Genomic DNA, 23703 nt, shown 5'->3' on the forward strand with positions numbered 1-23703 from the left:
CACATTTCTATGAGGAACTATTGGAAATATTGTTTTTGGTTTGTGTGTTTTGTTTTTATTTGTTTGTTTGTTTGTTTGTTTGTTTTTCCTCACTGTTAGTAAGCAAAGTTTAGACAGTCAGAAATTATTATAAAACTTGTAACACTCATTCCACAAGTCAAAGCCGCTAACGTTCATGTTCAATATCATTTGTTCGCATAAACCTACTTTTATGGCACGATGGAAAACTATAACATTCTGAAGCTATTTCCAAAGTACAATATATTTTGATAACATTCATATAGGGTTTAAATGTTAGTTGCGGGTCATGTTTCCGAAGGTTTGTTTGGTCAGAAAGTTTATAATGAAATGAGGTTCGTAAGACCAGAAAATAAATGACAGTTCGTTAATCCGGAAAAGAAATAGGGTTCGTAATTCCGAAGGTGCGTTAGTTTTATCTTTCTTTTTTTTATTCATTTGCGGATTAGACGTGTTAGAGCATCTATTTGCGATATACGGAATTTGCGTGTTTAATAGTGACGAACCTTCGGAATTACGACAATTACTTCATTTTCGGATTAATGAACCTTCGGAATAACGAACATTATTCGAAAAGCTAATGACAACAAGCTCACCTTTGTTCTTCAAGCAGACATATGGCCTGTAGAGTTTCAATCCACCAGAAGCGCAACTGTCCTGTGGATGACTGATCTGACAGACGAATTTTCCTGAATTTTCTTTGAACTGAGACTCTTTCACCGATTCCAGCGCCACACCATTCACTTCAATGAAGACTTCTTGTCGCGACTCTGTACTAATGCTGATCACACCATCCCTGACTGAGAGCTCGCCATCGACAGGTTTCACACTACCCGTTGCTAAGCAGCTTCCCTGCGTTGACCTCATCCCGACATCGGAAATATCTTCCGGAGCATTGGAGATGAAGGCATAGCGACATGGCCCCGTCACATCTTTCTGCAACCTGGCCGTCAACTTGCCGATTTTCTTCGATATCCTCCAGATATCCGATACGCCCTGGCGGGAGGTAACATCAGGATCTTCGGTCAACCATGCAAGGCAGAACACTCCGGTTTTCAGAGCCAGCGGAGCCACGAGGTAGAGTGCGGAGGTGGTGAGATGGGTGACAGGACAGCTTCTTGAGCAGAGCAAGAGCAGGGCTCTGCCGTAGTGTGTTCTGATCTTTGGAAGGAGTATCGTGTCGTGTTCGCCGTTGTACGCTTCGGAGAAATGTGTCTTTCCAGTTTGCACGTTCCCATCCGAACCTTGATTATCAGACGGCTTGGCATTGCAGACAAAGGCAAAATGACCGCCGGGTGGACCGGTTATCTGCAGAGAGTCTTTTCCATCGCTAGAAAACACCCACTTATCCTTCAGGCGATTTGGGCCGCAGTTCCCAACGGGAATAGAAGTGACGTCATTCTTCTCCTTCCCGGGACGAACTTCTACTAGGTAGCAGCAGGCTATGGGAGTCGACTCATCGGTCTTGGAGGAACTGCAGACAGCAAGAAAGGAGACAGCGCCCTCGTCCGTTGCCTCGTTTACAAAGCCGATCTCACGAAGCGTCACGTTCAGCGAGCCATCTGCTGCTGAATCGCGCCGAAGACAATGACCCCCGGAAGTATATCGCGACTGATTTGAGAACAAGGTCGCAGCTACAGGACCCCCGTACGCCTTGAGGATGAGGTTCCCATCTCTGTCGGTTTGCGAAAATTCTGATCCTGCAGATCCGTTGGTGTCCTTCGCATTCGAAGACGCAACCAACTTGCTTTCGAAATGATTACCATAGTAACCAGAGCGAATGAGAGAGAGAATGGTGTTGGAGTCCGATCCCTCTTGAGTTGTGCAGATACCAAGAGCTGTGCCGCCACCGTGGCATGCGTTGACGTTGTAAGCCAACGTCACTTCCGTCGGGTTTACGTCATCGTTTGTCTGCGACACGAAGACAGCGGGCGGACTTCCTGCTGTATGGTAAACCAACGTTACCCATATTAGTCTAAAGGGATTTTCGAAAAATGTGAATACTAGCGGCATTTTAGTGTTAAAGGGATGGTACAGGATTGGTGGAGGCGAGAATTGGGCTTTTAGATTTTTGCGAGATACCAAGACACCACTTATAAAATAGTACACAGCATGGGCGTCACCAGGGGGGGGGGGGGGGGGGTGCGTTGGGTGCGAACGCACCCCCCCCCCCCCCCTCAGATCCTTAAAAAAAAAAAAAAAATAAATAAATCAGTCTGCGAGCGACCTCAACGCCGGACGCTAAATAATTATTCTTTTCTATTTTTTTTCCTATTTTGCACCAGGGACCAAAAAAATGAATGAATTAAAAAACAAAAAAAAAACGCGGGCAAAAACAATTCGCACCCCTGGTTCTGGCAGCAATGATTTTATACATATCTACTAGTATTCTATACAGTGTTTACTATTTATCGACCGTACTGTACATCCGTACGATACGGAGCAGGGGATGCTCTAAAGTGCAGATTTTGGACATCCTTCCCCCGCTTGGTCACTTCGACGCCACCTCGCTGGTCATACCTCCCCCAGTCATGGACATAAACCGACACCCTTGACTACCAGTGGCGGATCCAGGGGGAGGGGCGCACCAGGCGTCCCCCCCCCCCCCTTCTTAATTTCCACAGCGAAAAAAATATAGCTTCAAACGGCAGTTTTTGGACTGTAAAATGTCAAAACTTTCAAGCTCGCTCGCTCCGCTCGCTCGCATTTAGTCGTGATGCCATTCTCCTGAAGTTGCTGCCAGTAATTACCGGCAGTTGCGCCCGGTGCGCCTCCCTTAATTTCCAAAGCGAAAACTATACATACAAACGGCAGTGTGGGGACTGTGAAATGTCACAATTTTCAAGCTGCTCGCTCCGCTCGCTCGCATTTAATCTTTATGCAATTCTTCTGATGTTACTGCCAGTAACTGTCAGCAGTTGAGCCCGATGCCCCCCCCCCCCTTAATTTCCAAAGCGAAAAAATATAGCTACAAACTGCAGTTTTTTACTGTAAAATGTCAAAATTTTCAAGCTCGCTCTCTTCGCTCGCTCGCATTGAATCGTTATGCAGTTCACCTGATGTTGCTGCCAGTAATTGCCAGCAGTTGCGCCCGGTGCGCCCCCCTTGATTTCCATGCGAAAAACTATGGCTAAGAACGGCAGTTTTTGGACTGTAAAATGTAAAATTTTCAAGCTCGCTCTCTTCGCTCGCTCGCATTTAATCGTTATGCAATTCACCTGATGTTGCTGCCAGTAATTGCCAGCAGTTCCGCCAGGTGCCCCCCCCCTTAATTTCCAAAGCGAAAAAATATGGCTAAGAACGGCAGTTTTTGGACTGTAAAATGTAAAATTTTCAAGCCCGCTCGTTCCGCTCGCTCGCATGTAATCGTTATGCTCTCCTGATAATAATTGCTGCCAGTAATTGCCAGCAGTTGCGCCCAATGTGCCCCCCTTAAATTCCAAAGCGAAAAAATATAGCTACAAACGGCAGGTTTTTTTACTTTAAAATGTTAAAATTTTCAAGCTCGCTCGCTCCGCTCGCTCGCATTTAATTGTTATGCAATTCTCCTGATGTTGCTGCCCGGAGTAATTGCCGGGAGTTGCGCAAAATATGGCTCAAAATGGCAGTTTTGGGACAGTAAAATGTCAAAATTTTCAAGCTTGCTCTCTTCGCTCGCTCGCATATAATTGTTATGCCATTCACCTGATGTTGCTGTCTGTAATTGCCAGCAGTTGCGCCCGGTGCGCCCCCCCCCCCCCCCCCCAATTTCCAAATCAAAAAAATATGGCTACAAACGGCAGTTTTTTTACTGTAAAATGTCAAAATTTTCAAGCTCGCTCGCTCCTCTCGCTCGCATATAGTCGTTATGCCATTCTCCTGATATTGAGGCCAGTAATTTGTCGTTTCACACCGTCATTCCATAATCCATTTATAGGGGGACAACTCCCTCCCACAACCTCCCCCCTTGCTCGTTCCGCTTGCCCGGGCTTGGTCGCGTTCATGACATCAGTGTAAGAATTATTACTAGAAGTTTATTTAGATTATATACCATTTATAGGCAAATTGTTCAATAACAATTTACTTCAAAATGTACTGATACCTTAAACAAGTGGGACTGATTCAAGTTGATAAAACACGCAAAAAAAAAAAAACTTGCATCAAATTGCACTATTTACAACATCAAAATGCAAAAAGTGCTCACCGTAAACGGAGGGGGACACTCCCTCCCACATCCTCCCCCTCGCTCACTCCTCTCGCTCTTGCTTGGCCGCGTTCATGATATTCAGTGCAAATATTAAAACAGGAAGTTTATTTGGATGATATTATTTTACCACACCCTCCCCCCTCGCTTGCTCGGGCTCGGTCGCGTTCATGACATCAGTGTAAGAATCAATGCAAGAAGTTTATTGAAATGATAGAGTTTATAGGCACATTGTTCAACGACAATTTCCATCAAAATGTACTGCCACTTCAAACAAGTGGGACTGTTTCAAGTCGATGAAAACACGCAAAAAGCCTGCATCAAATTGCACCATTTACAACATCAAAATGCAAAAAGTTCTCACCGTGGGAGGAGGGGGGGGGGGGGGGGGACAACAGGCACTTCCACATCCTCCCCCCTCCCCCCTTGCTCGCTCCCTCGCATACTAACACCCCCCCCCCCCCCCCCCACTCCCAATCCTAGATATGCCGGTGCCCTTTCCCCGCTTGGCTTCCCTAAAAAAAACCCGTAAAAGTCTAGGGATTGAGAGTTTCCTATATTCCAAATGTCTGTCAACAAAATCTCGTTACATTTAGTATCAAAACGCACCCCCCTTAAAAAAAAGCTAGTGACGCCCCTGCACAGCATAGCATTCTAGAGTAATTCCAAGTTTATTCGATGAAAATTGGTTTTGGAACGGCTGAGACATCAAAAAACAAAATAAACAAAATCCAAACGATGATAACAAAAGGTGGGTCCCACACCTTTTATCACTATCGCTCTGCTTTGGATACCTCGGCGATTTCAAAACCAATTTTCATCAAATAAAAGTTGAATTCGTCTTGGAATTACATGCTCTTTCATATTTCATAAGAACGTTTTCATTTTCTCACCAAAAAATGTTAGAAAAGAAAAGTTACGTCTCAACCAAAATTATGCGATTCTTTTAAAGTTGGGCACTGGACTGTTTGGCATAATTTTATCTAATGAGCCCGCTGTTTCTAAGTGAACTTCTTAATGCAATACCAAATAACTTGCATAAAAAATGCCTACCAAATTATTTAATTCTTTACTCTATAATAGGCTATATAATTAGGTCTACTTTTCACATATTTTCAGTAGACATGGCAAATGAACATTGATTTCATCCGATTATACAACGGAGAAGCTTAAAAGAGGTTAAAACACTGCCATTAAACATTATTCAATAATATACACATTACTAGCACATTTTGTAAAGGCGCCTCACCCCCCCCCCCCCTCCTCTTTACGGAATTCCTGGATCCGCCCCTAAAAGTGCCAGCGCGTTTGTGATTTCAAAACATTTCAAACCTTTATATGTCGAGGCCTTAAAAGGCTGTGCGTTGTGATAGCTTCAAGAGGGGACGTGGACAAACCTTTCAAAGAGCCGTTATTATGACGGAGACTGTATGGATACAGAGAGGTATACGTAAAATATGAAATTAATAACCATCCCGCGAGATTTACCGTTACATGGTAGGCTATTTTGTCTGCTATGCAGTTTTACGCAGTGGTGAAGTAAAAACCATGAAAGCAGTAGGCCTACTCCTATACTCACCTGTTGAAGTTGCCATCTAGCTGTCCTGTGTATGTGATTGTACAGGACACTCCCAAACTTCCGTCAGCACAATTTAGTCTGCGCTATAGAGACGATACGAAGGTCTAAAGTAAAAAAAAGAGATAATAATAAAAAATAAAAAAATAAAAAAAATAAAAAATGAAAATAAATAAATAAATAACAACACACTTCACACACACACATACACACACACACACACACACACACACACAGCTGACGTTGAAATGTTAATTCCCCCGATAAGTCAGTTCAAACAATGGAGATGTATACATCCTTCCATGTGTTTTATAATTATTATCCTTTTATTCAATATTACGTAATATGTTACTTTTCTGTTCATAAATTATGAAAATGTGTATGGTGATGTATCTGCATTGTCAAACCATGTGAAAACTGAATTTCCTTATTGGACAATAAGTCAAATCAAATCAAATCAATAAATCAATCAATAAATCAATCAATTAACGTGAAGTGGTGAGAGACTAACAGATTGCGGAAATATGTAATTAAAATGCAAGTCAACGCTGGCCACAAAATTATGTCAAACGGAAAAGATGGACGCTCAAACCAGGAAGGTGAGATGAAACCTTCCTGGCTGAAAATAGCCTATTTCAGTTTATACATGATAACTGTAAACGATAATGACCCGCATTTGTTTCATGCACGCTAATTACTATTGTTATAGCATATGGGAATTGCATTTCTTCCTAAACGTTGATTTGCGCTATACGGTTGACCGGGCATATTTCAAACTAATTGAGAGAACTACTCCGTATATCCCGTCATGTCGTATGATCATTACTTGCACATGTACTCGCACAGGGGTGAATTTGTGGGTAGCAAACCCCATACCGTTCGTATGCGTGTGTGCACATACAGTGCGTAGCCGTAGGTCCCTATAGGTTTATCACGTGTGTTTTTACCCGGAAGTCACCGGCGCAGCTGGCGCAGGGATCCAACTCGGATAGTGTGATATCGCACTGAACTGCCAAAGTTTGAGCGATCACAACACAGGATTTATACCCTGTCAATGGCAGGTGCCGTTGATCACTCTGCTAAAATTAAGTTTGGCGAAAGTTGAAAACGCTGCGGGATCGGTATAGATAGCTAACATGCCCTATGACACTTTACCATGTTCACTCACAGTTACACACCATTACCACTTGATCCTCAATGCTCAATGTGACGAAAGCCGCAGCCCTGTGTTTAAAACACTATCGCGATAAATATCGTTCTTTCGAATTGATGAATAGTATATCATTCTCTATGTAGGTACCTTTTGCATTGGTCTATCGTGCATACTTTGTGCTGTATTTTGTGAAAGTAACGAACTGTGACGCGATCGGGGAATTTGTATACTACACTGTACCCATGAGCTATATACTATGAGGTGTGTATAACCTCAGTGTATGCCCTCTAAGCTCGGGCTTGCCCACTCTTTATACTCAAAATTATATGTACCAAAGTTATGCTATACGTGTAAATGAGAGAGATAAAGAAAGAAAGATCATACATACTTTATGATTGAGCTGCACTGGTACGACGAGCTGGCGGGGAGAGTTTTGTCCCGGCGCAATTTCTTCAAGCTTTCCCGCGGAACAGTCGGCCGGTACAATGTTTGGAATGTTTGTACATATTAAAGTACACCACTATTGTTATTGACCCTTGTGTACACAGATTCATACACGTGGGCGGTCTTCCGCATGCCTAGTGTGCAATGCCTTTGTAGGACACACACAAACCGGAGTGCAACGTACACCGTCGGTATTCTGTATAGGCCCTATATACTTGCAATGTGTGCAAAAGGGGGAGCAAACGCCACTTACACAGGTTATTATGGTGGACGTGAACGAGGATGACGCATCACAAAGGCCCTTCAATTGTGACGTCATTCTACGACCCTCCTTCCATAAATCCAGTCTCTGCCTCCCTCTCTCTCTCTCTCTCTCTCTCTCCCGCCCTCTCTAACAAACACACACATAAATATATATATATATATTTATTTTATATATATATATGAAGGGTTTGTTTGCAAAAACCGATAAGTCCATTTTTGAAGATTTTGAAGTACGATCTCTGTCTTAAAGTAAAAAAAATAATACCTTTTAAATGATATATTGGTCATTACATATATAGGTATATTTTTGAATTGTGGTCAAAAGAAGCAAACATTTTCTTATTATTCTCTTTATTTTTCTTGACCTTTAATCGCAAATATCTCCATTTGGAAAATATGGACTTACCGCGGTTTTTGCAAACAAACTCTTCATATATACACACACACACACACTCTCTCTCTCTCTCTCTCTCTCTCTCTCAAGGACGTTATGAAAAATTGTATCCTTTTTTTCTTTTTCATTTCAAAAGAAATTAGATCATCATGCCGGATCATATTCGCTTCAACGCATCATTAATAACACTATACCACAGGAGATCACATGTTCGGTTTTTGCATTCATTTAGAACAGATCACGCCCAACTTGATCAAAAATAATAACCCTATAACAACGGTTCTTGGAATCATATATTGTTCACATTATTCTATGAATTTCACAGTGTGTGGCAGACTGAATGATAAAATAAATCGAAGAAAAAGGGATGGTATAATATCGGTTGAGATGGAGCTTCAGATTTCGAAAAGTTTTTGGATGAATATTTTTTAGATGAAATAAAACTTGTTAAGAAATATGAAAGAATATCTAAGACATATTCAAAGTAAATTGGATGAAAATTACATGGTTCTGAAATGGGTATGGTACATCTAAAACAAATAAAAGATGGGACCTACCTTTCACTATAGGATCCGCCTTGTTTTTGGATACCTCGGCCATTTTACAATCAATTTTCGCCTATCAAACTTTGAATTCCACTTAGAACTATTGTAGGCCCCTGTGCTCTTTAACATTAAATATCATAAAGTGTTTTTTTCAGTAACCAATACTATTATCATCCCTTTGAATGACTCCTTTGATTAGGTTCTATGTTAAGTTATATTAGCAATAGTCAGCTGCAAAACGACATGATATACCGTAATGTTTTTAGGAATATTCTTCAGAAACCCATTAGAAAAGTATGTGATTTCATGATACGGCATCGATTTCTTGGTATAAACTATGTATAATCATTTCTTCTTCTTCTTCTTCTTCTTCTTCTTCTTCTCCTCCTCCTCCTCCTCTTATTCTGCTAGTTCTTCTTCTTCTTCTTCTTTTATATTCGGGTTTTTTTGACGATAATACCCCTATTTTCAAGCTTGGTAGAGTTTTCTCATTCCACGTTCGTAAACTACTGACCTTTAGATCACGTGTGCCTTCTTGCGAAGAGAACAAATCGTGAGAGATGCGAAACGTAATGGAACAATAATGATGCTTATATATACTAGTAACCCTATATCAATGAGTATACAGGCTTGTCTGTCTGTCTGTCTATCTGTCTGTCTGTCTGTCTGTCTGTTTGGTTGTTCTTCGCCGAGGCCATCACCCATGGGCTGATAATACGCTATGGTATTCATCCATGCTCTCTGCAAATTTTAATGAATAGAATAAAATGAAGTGAATCAATGCATATATAGAATAAAAGGTAATAAAGAAAATACATCAATTAATAAAAATGATTGAAAAGCAAAACAAAAACCTCGGCTCTGACATGAGGTGAATAATCACAACACAATGACTTTTTTCTTGTTTTTCCTCCTACAAGTAGTCTTATTGCTGTCCCAGTCCTGTTGCATGTTCATTACTCTGTTTGTAGTTGTTCTATGTATAACTGTTTGTTCGTCTGTCTCTTAGTGGGCTGCCAAACTTTTTTTGTGACGAACTTTTTGTGCGGATTTTTTGCTGTTTTCAATTCAATTTTTACATCGGACTTCTAATAACGAGGGGCCGACACTCTACAAGCTCTGTCTTTTTAGTGGGTCCCTCCGTTTTTTTCACACAGCGCATAATTATATTGAAAACTATTTCACTTTCGTTGTCTTAGCAACTATTGCAATGTATCGATACTGTTAGTTTTTTTTTTGTGCTATTATTGTTGTTTTCTCTGTACAATTGTATGCATTGATTTTGTCACTTAAGAAAGTGAGATTTATGTTTGTGTTATGTATTGTGGAAAAAACGAATAAATATGAACTTGAACTTGAACTTGAACACAATGACTTATCAAGAAGATTTCATTCAATCTGTTCATCATTACTTTAAAAAAAAAAGACTCCTGCTAAAAACATCCTTGGTAAATACAAGGTAAATGAATAAATAATTGATAAACTCGTTTCATTTGCTAAGCAGAAAAGCAATGGCGGAGAGGGCAGATCTCGGTCAAGCGGCCCGTTTTCACTTCTTTTGGTAAAAAATGGCATTATTTCTGAAAGAATAAAAAGAATCATTCAAAATATCCCTTCATCAAATTGATGATCAGGATCACTGGCAAAATTTGATAATTTTTGTCCTGTATCTTTATCACTTTTCTCAACAACAAAAAAAAAGAATCTTTGAAATCCTTTGTACATTTTTTTGAATCATTTGGCAAACGAACCAACAACAAACAAACGCTGGCAAATCATAACTTCCCCTGGCGGAGGTACTGAAAAAAAAAATCCGCTCATGAAAGAAACAAATCTCTATCAGCGCAGTGGCAAGCCGACCATCGCGGTTCCTGTCCGTTTTGGTATGTACAGTTCTTCAATGCTCTCGTGGTAACTCTTAATTGCCATCTCACCACTCCACGAGCATACTGATTCGAGATCGGATGTTTGACGGAGAGCCTCGACGGTTGTTCTTGAAAGACAAAGACCAGAATTAGAAGAATTCCGGTCTGTTTTCATACACTTGCCCATATTTGCTTTGATTCCTATAAGCTAACCATACGTGTTTAGTATTTTTCTTTATGGAATTTATTTTTTTCAAAGATTAGTGTTGCCTTTTCTCGATCTTCAAAATGGAGAAAACCCGAATACCAGCTATCTCTCTGCCTACACTCGTTGCCATCGGTTTCGGTAAGTTGTCTCATTAATCGTCGACATTGATGTCTTGTATTCTATAAAGTATGTGTCTGTCAACTGTAATGTCAAGATTAAAAAAAAAGACAACAACGAATTTTGAGCATTATGATTCATGGGAGTATAAAAGAGTTAAAGAAAATGCACTTCTACTTACCCCTGGTTAGAAAAATAACATCAAACTAATAGGTAACAATTATACTATGCGTCCATGTTGTTTCTGTGTCCTAGTATTCCTAATAATATAAGTGAAAGAGTGTTAACCTTCCAAAGCCCGAGTTCAGTGAAATTACCAGCGTACATTTCAATACCAATTCTGTTGGCCAGGAGACAAACATGGTTGCCAATTTGTCCAATGAAATCCAGAGATCCTGATTTTCAACCCTTTTCATTTGGTAGATAGAGAAGACATACCCCCTAATCGAAAATATCCCTTTTGACACAAATGAGAAAATGAGTTTTTTTTTCCTATTACCACGATTACCCTGTCGAAGAATTTTCCTTAGCTACATCATTTTCGCCCCTAATGCATGGGCTTGAATATTGATTTGCCTTATCTCATGTCTTCAACGATTTTTCTATATTTCCTTGTTCTTTTCACGCGTCACATCCTTTCTTTGACATGCGTATGTCAAGGATCGGTGTCTGTGTTGTGAGTTTTTGTCTGTTGTGTTTCCTTTTAATACTGTAATGTTATTCATGCCTCATTGGCCCGAATTCACGAAGGTGGTACAAATGAAACCATGATTTAAACCATTGCCAATAACCATGGAGCGTCAAGTGTCCCATGGAATATTTCGTTACGAAATCAATCATTTCGTCCATGAAATGATTATTTTGTAACGAAATGAAAACATTTTGTAACTAAATAAAAATTTCGTAACGAAACGATAATTTTGTCTTGTCTCAGTCTTTCCTTTAGTACAAGTGTATGTGCTATTCCAGGCAAATGTTTTGATTTACTTTGATGAGAAGTCTGAATATCAAAAAACAATAATGGAATATAAATCATAATGCAAATAATTACGAGAAATAAGCTATTCATGAAAATGCTTTATGAATAGCTGAAATTGACCATGATTGAAACTTTTTTTTAGAAAAAAACAATTACATATAAATCATATCCAATAATCAGGATATTGTGCACGTATGTGTGTCTGCCTGTTTGTCTATCTTTTCAGTGAGCTTCGAGACCTTTTTTTTCTTTTATCTCATTGAGCTTCAGCTAATTTTTCTAGTGATGTTCTTTACCAGAGGGGCCCACATTCTACAATCTTTGTCTTTGTAGTGATATGTCCCTCCATTTTTCGCACTATGCATATTGCTTATTTCTATTTCATCAGTTTAGTTTTCTCGGCGTGCAATTTATTCCGCGATTATTGTATACTCTTTGATTAACAGTGGCGGATCCAGAGGGGGGCGCAACCGGCGCACGCCCCCCCCCCCCTATTTTTCGTTAAAAACAAAATAAATACAAATAAAAAATGAAATGAAACCCGGTAGTGGCACCAGAAATAATTAAACACGCCCCCCCCCCCCCCCTTTACAGAATTCCTGGATCCGCCCCTGTTGCTATGTTGCCTATGAAACCTTATTCTCTATTCCTAAAGAACGTGTGATGGATGTGCATGCATGTTTTTGTTGAAAATGAAATGTAACTTGAAATGAATTGAACTGAGCAACCATTTGGGAGTATTGCAGCTATTTGGCATTCTTTGCGTATTCCTGGTGCAAACCAGGAGGGCAAAATTGAAGGTTTCCATAAAGAGGAATACTTTTTTTTTTTTTTTTTTTACAAGTCTCCTTGGCCTGTGGGGAAACTTGCCCAGTTGCCAAATCCAGTTGTGGAACACTCACGCTGCCCAGCGGGGAGACGGTTGCCATGGTTTCCAAACTGATGCGGGATGAACAGATATCCATGGCGGTGAATCAGTCACTGTTAAAAGGGAAAGAACGTTACATCCGATTCTGTGTCGTTCCAGGTAAATACGGCGCTCCTCGTTCTCTCTCTCTTTTTATAATATGTATGATGTTGTTTCAAATATATTTTTGCTATGATAAATTTGGTACATGTGATTTTGTATTATTTTTAATAATGATTAGATATCGTGGGTTATGTGCAACATCACAAGCCTATTCTGGCTTTCTACGCACATACCATTTACTGATCAACTACACACACAATTATGACGAGCTTGCATTCTTTATGTTCCTATGCTTTCTGTTATCCCCATGTCGTTTCTTTTTTTTTCATGATCTTGCCTTGTTTTGTCAGAGTTTTTATTGTTTTATATCTACACTTTTGTACAATTTGCTCATATTCGCATGTATTTTATATCTATATTGAAACGGAAATAAGGATTGAATTAAATCTAAGAACAAAACAGAGTTATTTTGAAATAATCAGGTTTTCTATACACATCAAGATATGGGCTGCTTTGACAGAAGGCTTGCTAAATGTTTCTCATAGAGTTTTCACCTGACAAATCAATAAATAACGGTGCACACTGGATTCCCAGTTTGGCAACCATTTCCAGAAGAAGACAAAGGTAATTTCAATACTTTCAATTTCAATTTAAGTTTACTTTCATATTTCTCAATGAAGAAATACGTCAAATATAACTAAATGAAATAATGCATAATCTCGGAGCATTGCTGCATGCATGTTCGGCGTGCACAGGAGAAAGATCCATATTGATTTAACACTTTGGTATTAACTGGTCTATTGTTTCGAAGCTATTATGCTATGAAACATGTGACATTATATATTTCTTCAAGAATAATCATCTTCTAAACACGAAATTTGCCACTAAGTTTTATATCCTCCACTCAAGACCGAGCTGACTACATCCCATTACTCTTTACTTTAATCGGAATTGGAAACGCAAAAATATTGCCAATTTAAAAGGGAAAGTTTTTCTTCTTCGATGTGTTGCCATTTTTGTGATAATATATTTTTGCGATCATCACCTATGTTTATTATATGGGATTAACGATGATTTTTGTTTGTTTGGTTGGTTTTTTCCCCCTCATAATTCAGCTGGAAACAACAATGCCACTATCCCATTTTGATCCCAAACCGGGTAAACATAATGCCCTATAGTAACGATAAAAATTAATTGTGCAAGATAGAGCATTCACTTTTTTTTCTGCATGTTCCTTATTTGTTTTTGTTGTTTTTTCACGCAAAATTATGTCCGCCCGTCATATGTATTTGCTTTTTCCAAAGTCATTAGTTTTATCTTATAGATTGCATTTTTGCACAGTCACTTGCACGCGAAATGGTTATACGTTTCATAAGTAGGAACCATTCTAAAGCATGAAATATGTATTTTGATATATCAAATGAAATAGTGAATTAGTAAAAGAAAGGATAAATTTAAACGAATCTTTATTTTTCAAATCAACATCTTAACAATATCAGCAATATTCTTTAAATCTATGACAAAAGAGGTGTAAGTTTTAAATAATTATTTTTATGTTGCTGTCCTTATGATGAAAAGTTATAACTGTTGGCTATTTCATATCGTTTCATTGGTGTCTTGCATCCTTGGCACTGTGTTTTTTGTCGGTCAACGCAGCCTGTCTATCGACTCCATGTCATAACGGCGGATCATGTGAAGAGACTGAGACGGGCTATGAGTGTACGTGCACCGATGACTATTATGGTCCGCAGTGCGGTACGTTTCCCATTATCACTCTCAATTTTATTGACAGCTACTGAAACTCAAAGACTACCATCCCTGAATTAATATATTAACATACATTGATAAATAATATATAGATATAATCATGGTATTAACGTACGGCCTATAAGTGCTCAGGCAGGTATGGAGGGAGCATCCACGGCAGTGGAAAAAAAAACAAAACTAGAAATGTCGCTATGGCGACTGGTGTGCCTCCGCCATAATGCATGGTTTTCCTAATAGGTCTATAGTACATGTGGACAATGTGTGATTACATTTTCACAAAATTGGCATAATATTAAAATGACAAGTTTGTCACAAATGTGTTGAATGTTCACCTTTCTTGACCTAGGTTTAATTGGATGAATAGGAGAGCATGCACTTCGAGATTTAAGGACTTACCCATTCATAAGTTTATGCATTAAGTAATTTTGAAGGTATGGAGAAAAGTGCAATTTCTGTATTGAATAGTAAATTGTTGCCATTTTCATCTGGCCTTTGACCCTGAAATTCATATTAAGATAATCACTGTCAGGCAGAACATGCATGAATATGTAGTAAGTTTCAAGATAACTTGAGCCATTTCCTAGATATAGAGGAAAAAGTTAGTTCAGCACTTTCACTTGATCTTTGACCTTTTGACCTTTGAGGCAAAAAAAAAAGAACAAAGAAACTGCCCAGAGAATCTCTATTAGGTTATACATGCATACACCAAGTGTTAAAAAAAAAAATTCTGCTGGCATTGCATAAATATGAGGGAAATAGTAAAATTTTGAAGTGTTGCCCTTGACCTTTGACCCGACCTATGACCCCATGAACCCTAAATTCTCTCGATAATCACTGCCAGTCAGTACGTATGTTCCATGAAGATACCTTGAACAATTTCCAAGGTACAGAGAAAAAAGTGAAATTTTGATATCTTTACTTGACCTTTTGACCTTTGACCTTTGACCTCATTACCCCAAACTTTCACCAGAGAATCTTAATTGGGTAACACATGTATACACGAAGTTTCAAGAAAATATCTTCAGGCAATGCATAGATATGGAGGAAATAGCGAAATTTTACGCATTTGACCTTGACCTTTTGACCTTTGACCGTGAGCATGGGCAAAGTTAACAGGCATAACTTCATCCCCTAATACACATACATGCCAAGTTTCATTGGGATACCTCAAAAGGTTTTTTTTTTTTTTTTTTTTTTAGTTACGCTGTCCACAAAATTCATTACGGACGGACGGAAGGACGGACGGAGGGACAACCCGAAAACATAATGCGTCCGGCACCACTTCGTGGCGGAGGCATAAAAACAAAGAAGCAGACCAATTGCTGTATTTATATTAACTGCGTGATTGGCCTTCTCGAGATAGTCTGCAATCTGAAGACCTCAATCATTCCCGCAAATCCTTTAATAATCTAAAGACAGGGTCACATCTCATGCTTTATTGTATTTTTTTGTTATTCATCCAATAAATGAGTAAGAAGTCAAACTTTGAATTGGAGGTTACACCCTTTAGAGTACTTCTTTTATTATTACATAACACAAACACACACACACACACACACACACGCACAGACTCACACATACAACACATATACACCTACAAAAAACGAGAAAACAAACAAAACAAAAATAAGCTGGGTTCGATTGACACAATGAGCAGCTCCCGAGGGGACACCATACATACCTACTAACAACTGTTACATTGTTTATTACATGCATGACTTAGTTTGGCTCGGTGAGATATGAAAACATCGCGATATCAGAGATATGAATCCACAGATCTAACAAACGTAAACCCGTTCGGCACACTCTTAAAAAAAGCAAAACAAAAAGAAACATGGTATTTCAATAATAAAATTGTGTCACTCCTCAGAACTTTATGGTAATGCAAAATATACTAAGCAAAGTGTTAACTACCATTGAAGAAATGGTAAATCCAATATTTTTTTGTGTCGAATTTAACTATAACGAACAGGTTAGAGGAGAGGCATTTGAAATGTTCACTATTTCAGTTTTAGACAGTCTCAAAATGTCATACATTTCGTATTTCTAAATCAATAACGTGTACATTATTGTTGTTGTGCTTTCCCTCCCTCCCTCCCTTTCCTTTTCGCTATCTCTCTCTTTCCCCCCAATTTCCTGTCGATGTATCAATCTATCTGTATGATTATTTACATGTTTGAGTTGTTGAGGAGCCGCATGTGATCATGCGAATCTGAAAAATAATGTTATCAATTTTCATATCATGGTCACTAATAAGTTTAAAAATTACAATCTTTTTATTATACCTCAATATGATATACAGAATAAATATAGATATTACACTCTCAAGATCGTCGCAATCTACAATGATCAAGAAAGCGAAAGAGAAAGAGAAAGGGGAGGGGTAGAGAGAGGAGGGAGAGGGAGGGAGGACAAATAATTCAACAGACAATAAAACACCAGGGGCAGACAAGATGATAAAATGTTTGCTCAGCAAAGCTAGATAATGTAACAAGGTGGTATAATTGAACTTCCAAATTAGGCTATCATTCATTTTCCTTTGAAATCCATGGACTTTGGTACATTGGTCCGCGTACTCTGCCCGCCATTGACTCACACAACCAGCACACGTCTGCTCCGCACATTGCGAAAGGAAGGCGAGCTCCTCTCCCTTTTTTGCCGACTGTTGACGGCGGAAGAAAAAGGAGCAAGTGGCCCAACAATGGGGCGGATTATTGCAAAATGGACCTTAATTTCTCTCTTTTACCTCGTGATTTTAAGCAGTAAGTGAAACATTCCTTTACGTTATAGATGCGTAATGTTGCCAATCTTCATAACAATAGCTATTTTGCTGTTGAAAATGTCATATTGGATAGATGCACAGGTGATGTAAATGAGAAGTTCTTTCGATTTTACTCTGTTAGCATCCGTGTCTCCTTGCGTCGAATGTTTCCTGACGTGTTATTCCATAATCAGGCTGGCGTATGATCGCATAACTGTATCACGCCACTGGCATTAAACAGAGGTAGTAATGTTGTGTGTGACTCGTGAATACTAGCAGAGATAAAGCTTTTTTTTACTGCTTTTATGACCACTGCAACTAAATTTAATTATACTAAGGCTATAACCTCTTTAACTGCTACTAGAATGATATGAAATGTGCATTTGCTACTACCTCTCCAACAATACGATCTGCTACAACTCCGCGTTTGCTCTGAATCTTTTATCAACTACCACTACCACTACTACTACTACCACTGCTACTCTTCCTCCTCCTACTACTTCTGCTTGTAATGCCACTGCTGCTAATACTACTACACGCTATACCACTACTGCTACTACTAACGCTGCTTCCACTACTATTACTACTATTGGTTCCATGACATTTGCTCCTGCGACAATTTCTCCCATGAAATATCTGCACGCTAAACCAAACATAAATTCAACCCATTGACATAACCCTAACCCCAATCCTGATCTTCACATCGAAAAGCCCTTTTACAACACGTACCTAAACCTATAAGTCCTTCAAAAAATTAAGACCGGAGCAACTGATCCAGGAGCAAATATCGTGTCATGACTACGAGTACTATGCTAGTACACTCTTAAAAAATCATGAAATGAAGAGTTTGTATGCAAAAACCGATAAGTCCATTTTGGAAGATTTTGAAGTACGGTCTCTGTCATAAAGTACAAACCTTTTGAGTGATACATTGGTCACTACATATAAAGGTACATTTTTGAAGTTATGGTCAATAGAAGCAAAGAATTTCTTATTATTCTCTTTATTTTTCTTGACCTTTAATCACAAATTTCTCCATTTGGCAAATATGGACTTATCGGTTTTTGCGAACAAACTCTTCAAATGTTACATTTTCAGATTTTGGTGCACCTCAAACCTTTTATGAATGTTTAAATCAACACTGCAATGTGGTATTTACCATTTCATTTTCCTGATAAAAAAGGAAATTGTTAGTTTAATATCTTGAATTTATTTTGTCATATGTTGAGCCTCTTTAAATGTTAATTTTAACACTAATCATGTGGGATTTACCATTTCGTTTTTCTGATAATAATTTGTGTCGTACTTCAAGCATAGCGAGAGTAATGCGTGTATTTAACATTTGATTGCTTTACATTTGACTGAGGTATGCAACATTTAGAATGATAGATTTAACCATTCCTTTTTTAATCTGTACTACTACGTCTACAATACTACTTCTACTACTAATACTACCCCTACTGGTATTACTATTAATACTACTAGGCCATGGGCTAGTGGGGGTCAACATGCACCCCCTCTGCACTTAACATTTATTGTTGTTTCCATGTAGCCCTTGGTCTGGAGAGTCAGAAAAGTGATGTTAACAAAAAAAAAAAAGTTGGGCCCCAAGACCCGCCCCGTGACGTTTTGTGACGTCACTTCCGGAACGACCTTTTCGCGAATACGGGGGAATAGCATTTGGGTATTATCCTAATAAAGTGGTCCCCATGCCTTTATTTTTCATTGATAAATAAAGATTTTGGTATTTCTAGATTTCTTAGAAGATGGAAAATATGATGCAAAGCAAAGCTTGGCAATATAAGCCCTCAGTTTGTCGTCATCGACAACGAAATGGGCAACGATGTCGACAAAATTCAACAAAATTTTACAAAATTTGTGCAATTTTTAAAGGTTCACCCTTTAAATTTGTATATTTTTTTGAAAAATTTGTTAAATGACTTGAAATTTGGTCTGGTATTAAATGAATATCCCTTTTTACGAAAACAAAAGATTTTGGCCTAATTGTAATCCGATCTTCTTCTGTAGACATTCGAGTGCGCATGCGCGGTGTCTGGAAATTAGCCTCCGAAATTCCTTCTTTTTTTTTTTCTTTTTTTTTTTTTGATGTCCAGTATCAAAAATTAGTTACAACGAATCTTTTTATCATATAGATTCACAACTTTAATCAATTTTTGCAATCAGCAATCACCTGATTGAATAAAATTTGCCTTAAAATGAGAAATCAAAGGTGACCATGGTTCTTTTTGATGATGACGTTGGTCACGACATCGAAGATGAAGACGACGTCAAAGACTAGAATTACGACATAGCAGAGATTATTTTAAATATGTTTTAGTCTCTTTTAAAATTTTGTAAAATATTGTAAGTCATGTTTGTAATTGGGTCAGTCAAATATGTACATTTCCTCGTTGGTAATGATTTTATCAACGTCAATATCTGATTGTTTGTTTATTCCGCTGATTTCACTGAATCTATATTCATTTGATTAATACGCAGTATGACCCAAACTATTTTGATTTTTTCTACTCGAAAATTTGGCAATAGAGACTTGCAGGTCATCAACAACGAAATGGGCATTAGTGAGGTCGACAAACTACGGTCAGCACAAGCTCTTATGCTAATTTAGATATTCATTACTTTGTGGTTAATTCACTATATTAATTGAAATTTAGTCTGGATGTTAAAGGATAAGTGATAAGATTCACTGTGTCTTGTAGGGTAAGTATGGATATCACTGTTTTTAACAAACGTTGAGGAAAATATACTAGGAAGATCACCAGTATTCGACTTATACATAAAAACTCCAACATGATACAAATACAAATAAAAAAAATAACAATTTACTTGAAACAAACAATTCATCAGTGTGATCAAAAAATTGTGCACGATTTATAATCCGTAAGGCCTTTTTCTGAATAAAAAAAGAATCGATTTTAGTCTTTGAGCAATTCCCCAGGCTAATATTCCGTAATTCAAGTAAGGTAATAATAAAGTTGTATAAAGAGAATGCAAAATTGGCTTTGGGAAGAGATATTTCAGTTTGTGAATAACTCCAACATTCTTGCACAACAATTTGCATAAATAATCAACATGTACCTTCCATGAAAGGTTACTGTCAATATGAATACCTAAAAATTTTGTTGAATCTATTTGATTTAACTGTAAACTGTTCACTAAAACTAAACCTGGAAGAGATTTTATTGTATTACTGAAAACCATATAATTGGTCTTAATTATGTTAAGCGACAATTTATTTGCCTGAATCCACTCAAATACCATCTTCAGTTCATTATTCAAAGAATCGAGCAAAACATAAGAATCTGAGTGAAAATTAAAGAGACTTGTATCATCTGCGAACAGAAGAAAAGACAACAAAGAGGATGAGTGCCGGAAGTCACTGATATATAAAATGAATAAAAGAGGACCTAAGAAGGAGCCCTGTGGAACACCACAACAGATCGATTTTATTTCAAAGTCATGCTTATTTACGGAAACAAATTGAGTTCGACCGGTAAGGTAACTTCTGACCCACTCCAAGGCCTTTCCACGAATACCGTAATGATTTAGTTTCTACAAAAGAATTTCGTGATCCATTGTGTCAAAGGCCTTGGAGTAGTCAAGAAGCAGACCGACTGTATGCGACTTTGTGTCTGTTGTACCCCACTCACTTTCTTTCCTCGACATCAATTCGTAATCTTTGACAATGATACAGTGATTAACTTTTATAACGCTTTCATTATGTTATTAATTCAAGAAAAATTCGTACAATGATTTTTGTATTCATTAAAATATAATATTATTATATAATATACATAATGTAATCCTTGCAACAAAGATTGGCCTTGCAGCATAGCTACAGCTGATTTACAGTCAGTGGAGTTCTTGATGTACATTAATATTATAGAAAATAGTTCAACATTGTGTCAGTTCATAAAGCATATAATACTACAAAGATATATCATACTTTCATACTCTTCAACATTTGAATTAATCGGTAAATCTTCATTCAGTGATTTCAGTTATAGTATTTTTTTTTCGTCTCTAACCTAGCATAAACCATTCTTTCGTGGCATTGAGACATTTTAATTTCGTCTTTAAAAAACGATAATTTCTATTTCATTCTTTATTGCCCTTTTGGAAATGCTTGCATTTGCATCCGTTTCATGCTGAAGGTAGTAAGGCTCTCATTTTTTTTTCGGAATGCTTTCATAGGAATAACGGAAGGGAGAGTGTTATGTGTAGGCGAAACCGGAGAGGTCGGCTGCAGAGTAGACGGTACTCCCATTACCGTTGGATTCTCTCAAGGTACCAACCAGCTGGTACAATGGAGTCCCGAGCAGGGTGTTATGAGACCAGGCGGCGATCGGTACGACATGATGGTAGAGGGCACTCTTTACACCATGAAAATCGATGACGTGGTCCTCTCGGATGCCGATACCTACACCTGCTTCTGGTCCCTCACTTCCGGATCGTTTCAAGTCAACAACACCGACGTTAAAGTTTTCGGTAAACTTTGTGACCACGATCATCCTCATACATGTATGTTAAAAAACATCCTTTCTATCCGTCTGGTTCCTTGTAAAAACAAAAACAAAAACAAAGCAAAACGGTAGGTAGTGTTAAGTTGAAAAAAATAACAACAGCACTATCATTGGCATACCACCAAGCAGCAGATACAAACTAATGGAAAAAAACCCACACAATTTTGTGCCTGTAGGGACTAATGGCCACAATAGAAAAAAAAACCGTATACTTTGGTATACAAAAAGGTTCAATACCACCATTCTTGGCATCATTGTCCATACAGATCATTATTATGATAATATTTTTATGTTTGGAGTTGTTGTTAAAAGGTAATGCCGACTCACTTGAAATCTGAAGTCAGGTTATCAGGCTGAGCTTAAAGATTTAGTTCCAAATACTTAATAAAGGCCTAAAACATAATCATAGCGCAGAAGTCCTCAACAGCGTGAGATCTAGGGATCTTAAGATGTTAATTTGGGATTTATATCAGTAAAAACAAAGGTCATGTATAGCTCGTATAAAAAAAAAATAGAAAGAAAGGAGGAAACAAACTAACATACTGATGCTGCCGTTAAAAAAAAATAATTCAAAGCTTTATTAATTTGATTCTATATACTCCAAGCTTTTAAATATTACAGTGTTCTGCTGTTATTACGAAGTTCTCAGGACTTTCTTTAGTTATAGCGAAGGCTCCGTTATAACCGAACAGTAACGTGCATAAACATTATAGAAGATGATTTTGGGACTTGAATTTCGGTTTGGTTTGAACGAGAATTTCGTTATAACCTTTTTCTTTAAAACTTGAGTGCACTGTATCTAATTTGTCCAGCTTAATTTAATTCATTGGAAGAACACGAAAAAAAAAGTCTTTGGGAAACCTATTTTTGCAGTTTTGCAGACAACCAAAATTGCATGATCCGCTCGGAAATTCGAATCAGTGGTGTATAATAGGCCTTAATCACCGTTTGTGAAACTGAAGAATTACATTAAAAGATACATGTGCACTTTAAGGTGTTTAGTTAGAATGCAACCTTTGTAACGAAGCTGTGACATAAAGCAAACTAACACAGACTTCAATTGACAGAACAATAGTCCCAACATTAACGACTGTGAATTACATTCGCTACGAGTTGACTCAATTGCTTTTTATATGGTTAGTGATTAATTGTAGTCATTGTAACCCATCACAGACGCCCCCAACGAGCCATTTCCGACAGTTTCGCAGTGCCCCACTCAGCCACCTCCGAATCAGGGGTCGGGTGAAGAAGTCAATTACTGCATCATCGACCTCGCCGACAAAACCGACACGTTGAACCTCACGTGTAGCGCCAGTGGCTTCTATCCGAACGCCACCCTTGTCTGGATGGTCGCGGGAAGCGAGCGGGCCCCCGTTGCCGAGTCATGGACATTGAACAGCGACGGCACGGCTAACGTCGAAGTCACTATTGAGGCGGAAATGAGCAGCAACCCCTACATGTGCATCATCTCTGGTCTGCCTATCAAGGGAGAATCAAAGTCATTCAAGGTCATGGTTCGGGTGGCTGAGGTAAAACCGACGACGATTTCGCCCACGACCGCGGAAGGCGAAGACCCTGGAGGCGGAGGTATGTAGCAGCGTAGGTAGGTTCCTAAGGGTTAATTCGTAATCGTTGTGGAATGTAAGCCTAATAATGATGTGTGAAATGAAATTGCAACCATTATTTGTAGTGTTGGTAACAAATCTCTCAAGAGGTCAACATCCCTGTTGGAAAGAACAGGAAGTCGTGGATGATGAAACTTTTTGTCATCTCTTCACATCTCCCAATCAGCAATTCTAAAAAAAAAAAAAACACACACAAAACAAAGCAAAACAACAAACCAACCAAACAAACAAAGAAACAAAATCCCACAAAACACAAAAACATAAACATCATATTCCAAGAAGTTAGCAAC

General features: G+C 38.4%; 1 protein-coding gene across 1 annotated transcript in view; it reads right to left on the bottom strand.

The window, feature by feature from the left end:
* The window catches only part of LOC139716236 (uncharacterized), a 17908-nt gene extending 5197 nt beyond the window's left edge, over positions 1-12711 (bottom strand). The window contains exons 1-2 of the mRNA XM_071627800.1: positions 12588-12711; positions 615-1961 (exon numbers count right to left, since the gene is read on the bottom strand). Coding sequence (XP_071483901.1) covers positions 615-1961; positions 12588-12711 — 1471 coding nt within the window. The remainder of the gene's footprint in view (positions 1-614; positions 1962-12587) is intronic.
* Between the last annotated feature and the right edge of the window lie 10992 nt (positions 12712-23703).

Source organism: Diadema antillarum, unplaced genomic scaffold (genome assembly GCF_040938485.1).
Source record: "Diadema antillarum isolate AM-2024a unplaced genomic scaffold, OU_Dant_1.0 scf00000063, whole genome shotgun sequence".
Taxonomy (NCBI): domain Eukaryota; kingdom Metazoa; phylum Echinodermata; class Echinoidea; order Diadematoida; family Diadematidae; genus Diadema; species Diadema antillarum.